We start from the raw sequence: 12,290 nt of genomic DNA on the forward strand, positions 1-12,290 counted from the left end.
TTTGGCCAAACCCGAAATTCAAATTGAAATCCGATTTTTTCTAAATTTTTAAAAAATTTTGGATTGGATATTTGATTTGGTACTTCGGACTTTTGGATATATCCAAAAATACAAATTTTTTATTCTTTATATTTTAATCCATTATCCATATGCCAATAGTAATAAATTAAATACCCTACACATTGGATATTATCTTATATATTGAATATTAATTACTAAGTTTCTGTCATATTACTTTTTATTGAACATAATTTTACTATTGCTACTCCTTATCGATCGTATTAATGTCTCTGTTGCATTTTCTTGATAATAATTTCATTATTTAAATACTTTATTTGGATGATTGCGGTGAAAATAAGAAACTTTTCAGGCAATTTAATATGAGTACTTCATTTGGATATTCATTTTTGTAAAAAAAAAAAAAAAGAAAAAAAGAAGAAAAATCTCAACTTATAAGGTCAAAATCGAAAATCCAAAATATTCAAACCGATTAATCCGAATCCGAACTAACAAAATCCGATTCAATCCGAACTTATTTGGATTGAATTTGGATTGTCATTTCTTCGAACCGAAAATCAAAAATCCAAATCGAAATTTTCATATTCAATCCGAACTGCCCGAACGCCCACCCCTAGTTAAATCGACCTTTTTACTCAAATCTCACAATTTATTTTAAGACGGGTGAATTAATTTCTTGATGGTCTGCCATGTATTTATTTATTATTATTTGCTGGACATTTTGATATAATAGTTGAACTCGTATTATTATTTAGCTTGGTTATTTTTTATATTTTAAAATTTCAATTATCGAATCACTAAAAGACAATATAAAAAAAAAATTTCAAACTCTACCATTATGTTATAAACTAAGGGTGTGTTTGGTATGAAGGAAAACACTTTCTGAAAAATATTTTTCAATTTTTTCATGTTTGGTTGGCCTAAATATTTTGGAAAACATTTTCCTCATGAACTCATTTTACTCCAATTGGAGGAAAATATTTTCCATATTAAGAGAAGGGAAAACATTTTCTAAAACTCCTTCTCAACCTTCCCCACCCTATTCCCCATCACCGCCAACCCTCACCAATCCACCCCACACCCCACCACATCCACCCAACCCCACCCAGCCGCCACCCACCACGCCCACCCAACCCCCACTCCCCACCATAAATAAAAATATTATTACTAATAGTAATTTCTTTTCATGTTATAGATAGATTTTTTTTTGATTTCAACAAATTAGTATTTTTTTTGATGATATAATTTTTTTTTTTTTTTTTTTAACAAAAATATACTTTCTTTTCAGGTAGAAGAAGTATTTTTTTTCATTTCAACCAAAAAAATATTTTATTTTCATGATGTAAAAAAAGTATTTTTTTCATTTCAACAAACCGAGTATTTTCTTTTAATGATGTAGAAAAAGTATATTTTTTTTATTTCAATAAAATGAGTACTTTATTTTCATGTTGTAGAAAGTGTACTTTCCTTTTCAACCAAAAAAGGAGTATTTTCTTTTTAGTTATTGAGCATAAACTTCAACGTTATTTTTGTTTAAAAACGTAAAGCAACACATAAGTTCATTTGAGTTTTTATGAATTTTCCTAAAAATATTATTTCTACTCTCTAACCAAACACTAGAAAGTATTTTTCGAAAAATATTTTACACTCACCAACTAAACAAGGAAAAATAAGTGATAAAATCACTCATTTTTCGTAAAAACATTTTCCTTCGTAACACACCCTAATTGGTTAAGAGTTTTACAAAAACAACCCATATGGACACTTCGTGTAAATAGGGGAAAAAACTTTTGCTTGTGAAGGTTTAAAAATACGAGACCACATTATTCCCCAGTACTACTTTTTAAAATTGATTATTTGTGATTATAATGGTAAAATGCAAGTTTATTTGGTTTGATAGAGTCAATATAGATATTTAAATGACTAAAACCTTAAGATTAAAAACCTTTGCAAAAGTTGAAAACTAAAAAAAAAACAAAACAAAAGGACGTACTCCAATTTCCACCAAAATTTTCGAAAACTGGCGCGCGTTTTCTCATCTGCACATTCTTCACCACGTTCCCTCCTCTTTCTTTTAACCTTTCCCTCCATATTCTCAGCTCTTACAAATATCAATGCTTTTTTTTCCCTCCCAAAATCTTCCTTACATTTCCTTCTGCTTCTCCTTCACTTCTTCCAGATGCAGAAACAGAAAATGGGGAAACAAAGCAAATCGCGAAAAACCGAAAACGTTGGCAAAGGAAAGGTTACTCCTGTACAAATCGCTTTCATCGTCGACCGCTACCTCTCTGATAACCGTTTCACTGAAACCCGATCCACTTTTCGATCCGAAGCTTCCCATCTTCTCGCTAAGTCTCCCATTAATGAGGTACCCCTACCTTTTCATTCAGTTATAATTATATTAATTCGTCTAATTTAGGATTTCAAATCATTGGATATTTTGATGCACATTTTAATTTATATACATGTCGCTAAAAGTTCTGATAAATTGTATATAGCATATCTGATTAAATTTAGGATTTGAAATTAGTGGGTGCAAGGGGAAAAATATATATATCCATACTTCTAATTTTTTTGAGAAATTATTGTTTAATAGCGTTTCTTATCAATTTTCCTTATATTACTTCGAGTTAGAATCTAGGGTTTTAAATCAGTATGTGTGTAAGTTTTGATAACTTACCTACGTAATTAGGGTGAATTACTGTCTCCATCCTCATTTCTTAGGTTGATAAACTATTTAATTCCTCATTTCTTAGGTTATGGAAGTATGTGTGTGTGTGTGTGTGCGTGCAAATTTTGATAACTTACCTACGTAATGAGGGTGAATTACTGTCTCGATCCTCATTTCTTAGGTTGATGAATTATTTAATTCCTCATTTCTTAGGTTAATCCCTTTCTTTCATGTGGTTTTTGTGTGTGATAATGAATAGGCGCCAAGGAGTTTATTGAGTTTAGGAGATATGTTGGATGAGTACATAAGTTTGAAAGAGCAGAAAGTGTTTTTGGATCAAGAGAAGTGCAGATTGGATCATGAAAAAACACGGGTTCAGAATTTACTAAGTGGGATGCAACATGTTATGAATGCTTACAATGCTAGTACAAATCTGATGCCGCCTTCCTCAATTGCTGCTGCTGCTTCTTCAATGCCCAAAATAGGTGCTTTGCCAAGCATAGTTAATGGGTCTTCCCCAGTAACCACAGGTATGCATTCTATAATCTCTTGGAATATATGCAGACTTAGTAAAATATAGGATCTTAATGGAAGAATAAGATCTACAAAAGAGAGATTTATTAGTTGAGGATATGTTGTTGTGTTAGCACTTTTACTTTAAATCATATGCTTTTATATGAATGTTTAGCATTTCAGAAATTTATACTTCACTAGAAAATATAAAGAACATCTAGCACATTTTTATATGAAGCCACACAGTCTACGAGGATTCATATTGTGTCATTGCTTTTCAGTTTCAGTTGCTTTAGATTATCAATGCGCTTTATATTTAACTAGGTTGCTGTATGTGCTACTATCTTGTTTGGTACATGGTACGTTTAAACTAGCTAGATCTATTACTTCAAGTTGTTATTCTCAAGGTAAGAGAAATTGACACCAGTGGCTTTAGCTCCACAGCTTCAATGTCCTTATTGTATATGCAGAAGCTACATTCAACCCTGCCACTTTGTAGTAGATCTTTATTTCCTAGGGAGAGATTTGATTATTGCACTTTCTCTATTTTCATTTGCTTTAGATTATTACCTGAATACGTGGAAGGAACAGAGGATCTCATATTCCTAAGTCTCTTTCAAAAAACCATAATAGGCAAAAAACTGAATATTTTTGCATATATTCCTCCCAAAATACCGTCTTGCATTTGCATGACCATCATGTACTAGTATGCGATGAGAAGTACAACATCTATTCTCTAGACTGCATATAGTTGTTAACTGAAGTCATGCAGCATATATTTTTAGTTGAAGAGCAGAACCATCTTCACCCCTAAAGAGAAATATCTCCGAAAGAATGATTGGAATGTAAAACTGTCACTGATTGCCCATGATTATATTCAAGAAATAGTATATCATTTTGTTCGTAGAAAGACATGCTATGCTCTGTGTTGGATGTCATTGTTATTTCTTAGGTACTATGATCAATAACCAGCCTGTTGGTTCGTGCCATAATTTGGATACTTTCTTTACCATTTACCTGAAGAATTATACTGTACTACTTTTATCAGGTTATTATTCTACATACAAAACTGCAGCACTGATGTCAGCATCAATGCCTTCAAATGCTGCTCCAGATACCATGAAATTCTCTACTCCAAATTCCATTCCATCAACCTCAAAAAGAAAAGGCATCAAAGACGTCTCTGCAGCTCCCATAACTGCCAAGAGATCTCGTAAACACTTGATCACCAACCAGTTGTCACTTAAAGGTAAAAATCCATTTGAAGTTGGTCTTTTGTCACTTCATGTGACATGTCCTTAATATTTTGACATCATATTTATCACACTTTCTTGCAGATCCTAGTACAGATGCACAACCAACCGGTGTTGATAAACACAACAACAATGTGAATAGTTCTGCAGTTCAATTATCAGATCCTGCGACCGCATCTGATAAGACACCAGTTCAAGGATCTAATGTTGCCAAGTCTTTGTTCAATCAGCCCATTCAGTCCCCTCCAACTAATTCTTCTGGCCCTAAAACACCACCAAGAGCATCTTCATCCCAAACTGACAAATCTATCTCTCCACTGGAAGTTTGTTCAACTGCTACTTCCAGCAAAAATGTTACACCATCTCGTGTAACAGCCACAAACTGCACAATCATCTCGTCAGAAACAATTCGAATGACCCCTACCAAGCAAATAATTTACTCCATTGAAAGAAATCACTGCATTTCAACATCCTCACCAGTAAAGACCAACCTGAAGAGGCCTATTAAGCGAGATCAAGTAAAAAGTAGGTTGGACTTTGATACCTCTGATAACATCCCATGTAATTCAGAAATGGCATCTGGCTCTGACATGATTTCTACTTCTGATTCTGAGAAAGAAGGAGATATTTTTGACTTAGATTTGCCTAATTTAGATGCTTTAGGGGTGGATTTTAATCTGTCTGAACTACTAGTTGATTTTGACCTTGATGGAGAGGGGATTGATTATTCTTGCCAGCAAACATTAGATTCTTCCCCAGATACTTTTTCAGGGTAAAGTTACCTACCTTGCCCATATATTCTCATAGTTTCCTTTATCTAATGCAAGTTTAGGAATGGTTCTTGAGTCTCCATTTGATGTTTAATGAACAGGTCACCTCATGAGTCAGGAAATGTCAATGCTGATACAAACCAGATGACCTCTCAGATTTCATCTACAGTTACTGAAGTCTTTTCAGAGCAAGACATGAATTTACTAGGTAAAAGGAAATCCTTGTCAATAAAATTGACTGGACTGTTTTCATTGAAATGTGGGAAAGGGTCTTAATTTTTTCACATTGATCATTCAGGTTCAGACTCCATGACCACTATGAAATCAGTTACCAAATGCATCAAAATTTTAAGTCCTGGTAATTGCTTGACTTTTTGCTTTCTCCTTTTCATTTTGCAAAAAGTACTGAAGATATGATTCCATGACTCACTTTTGCAGTTAAAAATATCTGAAGCTTGAGGGATTAGGAGAGCTTTGTCCAAGAGATTGACTGAACTCTTACGCAGATTACTGAGGCTGAAATGCCATAATTGATCACAGTTGAGTTGACTGGATTTATGCAACCCAAACAAATTTACCTAACTAGTTTCACATATTAACTGTCCATTCAATAGCAAAAGGGTGTATGGCGTTGGATTATGATTTATTTTCCATAGAATCAACAGCTCCAGTCCTAGTTAGAATATTGATTATATATAGCTTATGGCTAAGCATATTAGGAATTTGTATAAATTTATTTGACATGAACAAGCTTATAGCAAATTTGATTATGAGAAACATCTGATTATCTGGAGAAAGAAATTTGGCATTTTGATATCTTGATGTGCAAAACAAAGTCTGTATGTTGGATCATGTAAATGCATTCACTCCTTTTCTTACAGAGAGTGTGAAGATCACTGAACTTGAATAAAGATTGTCCTGCTACTATATTGTTCCCTGGCAGGCACTTGCTCACTAAGCACTTCTCTTTGGCTTGGTTAAGCTGAAAATCGTTAATCTAAACAACTATGCCTTCCCAAATTTTGTGGTTGGTTTTGCTTTTCATGTCTAAATTTATGTGAGAATTCTGTGAAATTATCAACGATGTTTTAAAGGCAGTGCTCATTTGGTCCATAGATGCTGAAAATGGAACCAGTTGTTTAGGGCTTATGGTAATATTGATGTAGCAGATCTATCAATGGGGTGTAGCAATACAATGTGTTGAGAGAATCAAAAGGGATGAGGCAGTAACTGCAAGGGAAGTTGACAAATTAATAATGATGGAGAATAGAAGGATGAATCCTTTCTGACTCGAGGGCAACTTAGGAAGATCAAAAGCCCCAAAAGAAAGTGGGTAACTGTCAGAACTCAGAAGATGGACTTTGTCATGATTTTAGTTGTTAAATGGCTGCTTCAATATGCCATGCTTGCAAAAGCAAAGCAAAACATACTTAGTTAATGCGGCTACTTGGTTTCAGCTCAAGATTTACCCCTTTTTTTGTTAGTCTTCAGTTTACACTGTTTTATAGCATGAGGTTAATGTCCTTCGCGAGTTCTGTGTTGGTTAGTCTATCCTTTTATTCCCCAACAGAAATAGTGAAAAGAGAACAACTACTTTAAGAGATAGGATGACACATTTAAGGCACGGAAAAGCCTTTACATTGTTGTATAAATTGAATTTCTGCAAAGCTTTTCAAGAACCTATAATAATTTTAGCCATTGGTACCATCCTAGACTTGTGAAAAGAATTTCTTTATAGTATTACAACTTCACAGTCTTGCTTTGCTTACAAAATGATCTGAAAGTGGTCACATCAAGACAAACTCGATTTCCACTTTCACCTTGATTTTTCGAATTAAGATAAGTACTTCTCCAACTTTTCAACTTCTTCTGTGCTTCCAATGTACAATGGGACTCGCTGGTGTATCTGCAAAGTTAGAAACAAAAGAAACACCAAATTAACTGACTGACATATTCTCTTATTGGTAACAGATGTAGCAGTTATTTGATTCTCACCTCAGTTGGTTGGATATCAAGAACTCTTTGGTGGCCGTCAGATCCTTTGCCACCAGCTTGTTCCACAAGGAAGCTCATAGGAGCACACTCATACAAAAGCCTCAACTTTCCGTTCTTACTCTTTTTGTCTCTAGGATAGCCATAAATGCCACCATATAGAAGAGTTCTATGGAAGTCACCAACCAAACTACCAATGTACCTCGCAGAGTAAGGCTTGCCGCTAGGGCCAGGATCCTTCAAGTCATCGATGTACTTCTTCAACTTGTCATCCCAGAGCTGGTAGTTTCCTTCATTGAATGAATAAATCTTTCCAGACTTTGGTATTTGGATGTTTTCTTGGGTCAGAACGAATTCTCCATACATCGGATCCAAGTTGAAGGCAAAGACTCCGTTTCCCAAGGTGACCACAAAAATCACAGAGCTTGAGTACATGCAGTAGCCTGCTGCAAGAAGGTTGCTCCCTGGTTGGCATACATTCACAATACACCTCTGTTCAACATTGTCAAGCTGCAATATTGGACAGATATTTGGTGAATTGTTGGTTAACTATTTACATATAATGAATCGATATTTTGGCTTATGCCAACCTTAGCAAGTAAATGGTCCTACTTCTCGGTGCACTATGTGTAAAGGTACCAACCACATTGTCACAAAGTCAAAACATGCTTGGCAAAAGCACATTATTTAGTTTGGTGATTACCGTGGAATCATCTCCATGATCTGCGAGGCACTCATCATTTGGGCTGTATATTCCGAAAATAGAACCAGTAGAAACAGCAGCATCAATGTTTGATGATCCATCAAGAGGGTCAAACACCACAATGTAGTTTCCTGAGTAACTCTCCTCCACTGCCACTGGTACATCCTCTTCCTCTGATGCTATAATCCCAGTCCTTCCACTCGACCTTAGACAATTCGAGAAAACCTGCTCAATCCATCAAACATAATGACTTTATTATTATTATTATTGTGACTAACATTTAGTTACTTTAACGTTACAAAAATAGTTTTGTAACTTTACTATCATAGTGGATAAAGTTAACCATACATGAAATTAAGCTTATGTCTAACAAGAAGATCAAACATATTCACGCATCATTTGAAAGTAATAATTTTCAATTCAAAATGAAAGAGATGATTCTATTTCATACTTCGAGGATAATATGAAGAAGAAAACATAAAAGATGGGGTAACTTAATATAGCAATATCTTTGATATAGTTCTAATATTAACCAATCTTATTATGAGATAAATTTAACAATGTAAAGAATTCTTACACTACAAGAATATCTTAACGAATTGTAACATATAAATTGTCTTATTTATTTTCCAGGCTACTAATTTCACTTCTCATAGACTATTATCAATAGTGTAAGCAGAGGCGGACCTATGCTATACCGAGAGAGGTCACCGGTACCCATGAAGTTCGGAAAAAATTCTATGTATACATGAATATGTCTTTAGAAAATAATAATATATTAACAGTGAGCACCCTGTATACAAAACAGATTTTGGTTGAATCCAAAAATGCATCCCCGACCTTCAAATCCTGAGTATGCCTCAGGGTAAGGATAGAGTACTAGTATGTTTCTATTGAGCTATAGGAAGAAGTTGTAACAAACAAACCTCGTTAGAGACAACATCAAGCTTCTTCTGGTCTTCTCCTTGAATATTGACAGCACCTTGAACTCCAGTAAGGTTAGAAATTCCAGCTCTCTGAACCAAAGAAGCAATCTGCTTACAAGCCATAGAAATACTTGAAATCACTATGGTAAGTTCAGCATCAATACTCCCAGCTTGTTCTTGCCTTAATAGCCAGCTTGTTAAAGTTTGCAACTCATAGCCACTTCTTTTCTTGGTCTCTGTAGCTCCTGCTGTTGTCTCTATTGCCATGCACTTCACTCCTCCATTAAATGACCTTCTCTTTGTTGTGCTGCTGCCTTTTGGGCATAAAAATGGAGTACCTTTTTTGTCTAGAGTACATAAAAATGGAGTCTTTTTGTCTAAAGCACATAAAAATGAAGTTGTTGCTGTTGCTGATGCTGATGATGCTGCCATTGTGATTTTCTTGGAATTTTGATTACTGAATTTTTCACTTAAAGTTCATGTTTATTCCAAAGATTTCTTTTTTGGGGCTTATTGTTATTTACTTGTGCGTAGGGGGTGAGAAGTGTAAGGCTGGAAAAAGATTTCTGTTAAGAGGGTCCCACTTATCCTCCGCCATGAAAATCTTTTCCTTTCATTTGTGGTTAAGCTTTCGAAATCTATAAATGACATCATCTCTGGGCTAAGAAATTTGAGTATATTCTTGGAGGTAGTTCCAACGATAGAATTTTTCATAAACCACTACAGTTTAGAGCATAATTACCATCGTAATTATAATTTATCTAATTATTTATAGCTACTATTTAATTGTATAATTTGTATCATTTGTATTCAAACGCGTAACGAATGCAATCTATGTCAACTGTATTTGTTCGCACAACTTATACAACCTATATTAACTGTATTCATTCGCACAACGAATACAACCACGACAAAATATAAGGGTGTATACAAAGGATACAATCTGTATCAACTATATTCGTCATTCGCGCAACGAATACAACCAATGCAAATACAGAAATACAGAAAAATAGAACACTCTCATTAAAAGTCAAATTCAAGACCTTCGCTTACCAAGCGGTGCTCTAACCAAATGGGCTACAAAAGCTGGTTGCTCTCTTATTTCAGTTCAAAATAATTGATCTTTTGTTTCAGTACTACAGATAGATTTGCTATAAAATTCAAATATATCTACGGATGGTAATTTTCTAAAAGTATAGCTACGAACAATAAATAAAGTGTATATATTTGCTGAGTCGCTTAATTTTTCCTTCCAACAACTTGCAGTGTGTGTGTGGTTTTTTTTTTTTTTTTTTGGGTTGTTGTAAAGATTAACGTAATGATCCAATTAGCCCATTGGTGATAGCCCATTAAAAGGCTTGTGACACATTGGTTTGGACTTGGAATATTATCACAAAGATTATTTTCATCGTATGACGTGTTTTTGAGACCACATTCAGATTCTGTCCCTGTTAGCACATTGGCTAAATTACGCCTTTAAAAATAGGGGCATTTGCATATATATTCATTTTTGGGACTATCATTAAATTTATACCCGTATTATATATAAATTTTGTAAAGTATACCTGCTCGGATCTAAAGTAGTTCAATTTGTTCAATGCAACTTCAAAAATCAAATCTAAAGTTCTCCTATCTTTCAACTGCAACTTCAGAAATTCAAATCTTAAGTAGTTCAATCTCTTCAAATCAACTTCACATTTCGAATATGAAGTTCTTCTATCTTTCAATTGCAACTTCAAAAATTCGAATATTAAGTAGTTCAATTTTTCAATACAACTTCAAATTCAAAAAATTTGAAGTTCTGAAACATAAACTGTTATTATAATTTCAACAATCGAACACACGATTCAACACCTAAATCTACTCCAAATGAGCTCAAATTTGAAACTTAACTTTCAAATATCATAAAGAACAAATCTCAATCATCAAATTGTTAAAATAAAAATAAATTTAACAAACCCATTTTGTAACTAAGACGAAGAAGAAATCCTAAACACAAAGAAAAAGAAAGTAGCAGTGAAGAAGAAGAAAAAAATGTATATATCTGAAATTACTAAAAAAATTGATACCAGTTAACTTTTTTTTTGAAAAGTGGGTACATATTTAATCGATAACACAAAACTGGGCGCCACATCAAAATTTACTTAAAAATAGTTGTATGATGGTTTTCTTTTTGCATATAAACATTTCAGCCCACTAGACTGACTGATGATAAAATTTAAAAAGTGGCCTCAAGAAATGCCATTTCTGTAGTATTATCTTCTATATGACAAATGGTAAAGGTGTCCAATAACCTAATTGATAGAATTAAGTTCTGAATCCGATAGCCCTTCGGTTTAATTTATGGATGACAATGGGTAGGTTGATAGGAGAATCCAAAATTTGAAATTTGCGCAGTATGTATTTATTACACTTTTGTGATAATGGAAACGAATTTAATATAAACGTATGTGCTTTTAAAAGTTTTCAAATTTGATACGAATATATATGCTTTTAAAAGTTTTCAACAATATGTATATAGCTCGATCGAAGGCAGCAAACGTGTTGACTATGGAAGAACACGTATATAGTTATATGTAATGTCTCATTATTGTAGTACCAATATATCTTTGTATATGTTTAAACTAATATGTGATTGTTTTCAAATGTCTCTGTTATCATAATACTTCTTGTCTTTTAATATCTGTTTTATGACATTAAGTTATTCCTCGTGAACTTGTAATTGGAACATATATATATCCATTGATATATATATTCTAACAGAAAAAAATGGAACATCGGAGTTTAGCCGCTAATAGGAAATCTTATTAGCATGTAGCTTGTCTTATTTTCAAGTCTACAAACTTGTAGAATATATTCTGACGATTATTTCTTTACACTATCGAAGTATATGATAAATCATTATCGAGTGAGTACTCGATTGTATATTCCTAATTTGGTTTAGGATTAATAGTTTCACAGTTAGCACTTAGCTAGCTAGTTCTTTTTCTTTGAGTGCATGTCCCCCTCTGTACGATATTCTCAGTAATTAAGTCTTTCACAACGTAAAAATGAGAAGAATTAATGCTGGAAGCCTTTGCTTGGTTCATGACTAGGTCTGTCGTTGGGGTGTGGAGGAGGACTATGCTACTCTTTATTGCATGTCAAATGGTATTAAATGAGATTTTGTATAGTGACTATATATGCTACTTTTCATTGATTTATTTAATAAATTGTGCATAGAACATAACATATTTAGTAAGTTATGCACAAGGGATACAGTGTTACTGTACATTCATGAATGTACTTATCTCTAGTTTGCAAGTTCAAAAGAAGAGGCCAAACTCTAACGACAATTAGACCCAATTTTTCTACAAGAAATTCAAAAGCCATTAACATTTAGGAAGGAGGCCAAACTTGGAGACGTTCGTCCTCAGTCCTCTATAAGTATTTTTGCAATTAATT

The 12,290-nt window shown here is 33.7% G+C and overlaps 2 protein-coding genes across 2 annotated transcripts; one reads left to right on the plus strand and one right to left on the minus strand.

The window, feature by feature from the left end:
• The first annotated feature begins 2,112 nt into the window (after positions 1 to 2,112).
• Positions 2,113 to 6,041, plus strand: LOC104101613 (cell wall protein RBR3-like). The gene is made up of 7 exons (XM_009609095.4): positions 2,113 to 2,386; positions 2,949 to 3,219; positions 4,251 to 4,451; positions 4,540 to 5,227; positions 5,327 to 5,433; positions 5,524 to 5,583; positions 5,664 to 6,041. The coding sequence occupies exons 1-7, from the start codon at positions 2,198 to 2,200 to the stop codon at positions 5,675 to 5,677; spliced, it is 1,530 nt and encodes a 509-aa protein (XP_009607390.1). The 5' UTR covers positions 2,113 to 2,197; the 3' UTR covers positions 5,678 to 6,041.
• Positions 6,042 to 6,819: 778 nt separating this feature from the next.
• LOC104101614 (fructose-1,6-bisphosphatase, chloroplastic-like) lies at positions 6,820 to 9,373 on the minus strand. Its single transcript, XM_009609097.4, has 4 exons — positions 8,847 to 9,373; positions 7,921 to 8,145; positions 7,221 to 7,727; positions 6,820 to 7,131 (listed from the first exon to the last, which is right to left on the minus strand). The coding sequence occupies exons 1-4, from the start codon at positions 9,276 to 9,278 to the stop codon at positions 7,060 to 7,062; spliced, it is 1,236 nt and encodes a 411-aa protein (XP_009607392.1). The 5' UTR covers positions 9,279 to 9,373; the 3' UTR covers positions 6,820 to 7,059.
• Between the last annotated feature and the right edge of the window lie 2,917 nt (positions 9,374 to 12,290).

This window comes from Nicotiana tomentosiformis, chromosome 7 (genome assembly GCF_000390325.3).
Source record: "Nicotiana tomentosiformis chromosome 7, ASM39032v3, whole genome shotgun sequence".
NCBI classification, from domain to species: domain Eukaryota; kingdom Viridiplantae; phylum Streptophyta; class Magnoliopsida; order Solanales; family Solanaceae; genus Nicotiana; species Nicotiana tomentosiformis.

Bases quoted from the DNA above. Each gene is read 5' to 3' on its own strand.
- LOC104101613 (XM_009609095.4), top strand. From the start codon at position 2,198: ATGCAGAAACAGAAAATGGGGAAACAAAGCAAATCGCGAAAAACCGAA. The intron at 4,452-4,539 runs GTAAAAATCCAT...ACTTTCTTGCAG, and splicing joins CAACCAGTTGTCACTTAAAG to ATCCTAGTACAGATGCACAA. The intron at 5,434-5,523 runs GTAAAAGGAAAT...TTGATCATTCAG, and splicing joins GCAAGACATGAATTTACTAG to GTTCAGACTCCATGACCACT.
- LOC104101614 (XM_009609097.4), bottom strand. From the start codon at position 9,278: ATGGCAGCATCATCAGCATCAGCAACAGCAACAACTTCATTTTTATGT. The intron at 8,146-8,846 runs GTTTGTTTGTTA...TGGATTGAGCAG, and splicing joins TTGATGTTGTCTCTAACGAG to GTTTTCTCGAATTGTCTAAG. The intron at 7,132-7,220 runs GTGAGAATCAAA...CTAACTTTGCAG, and splicing joins TTGATATCCAACCAACTGAG to ATACACCAGCGAGTCCCATT.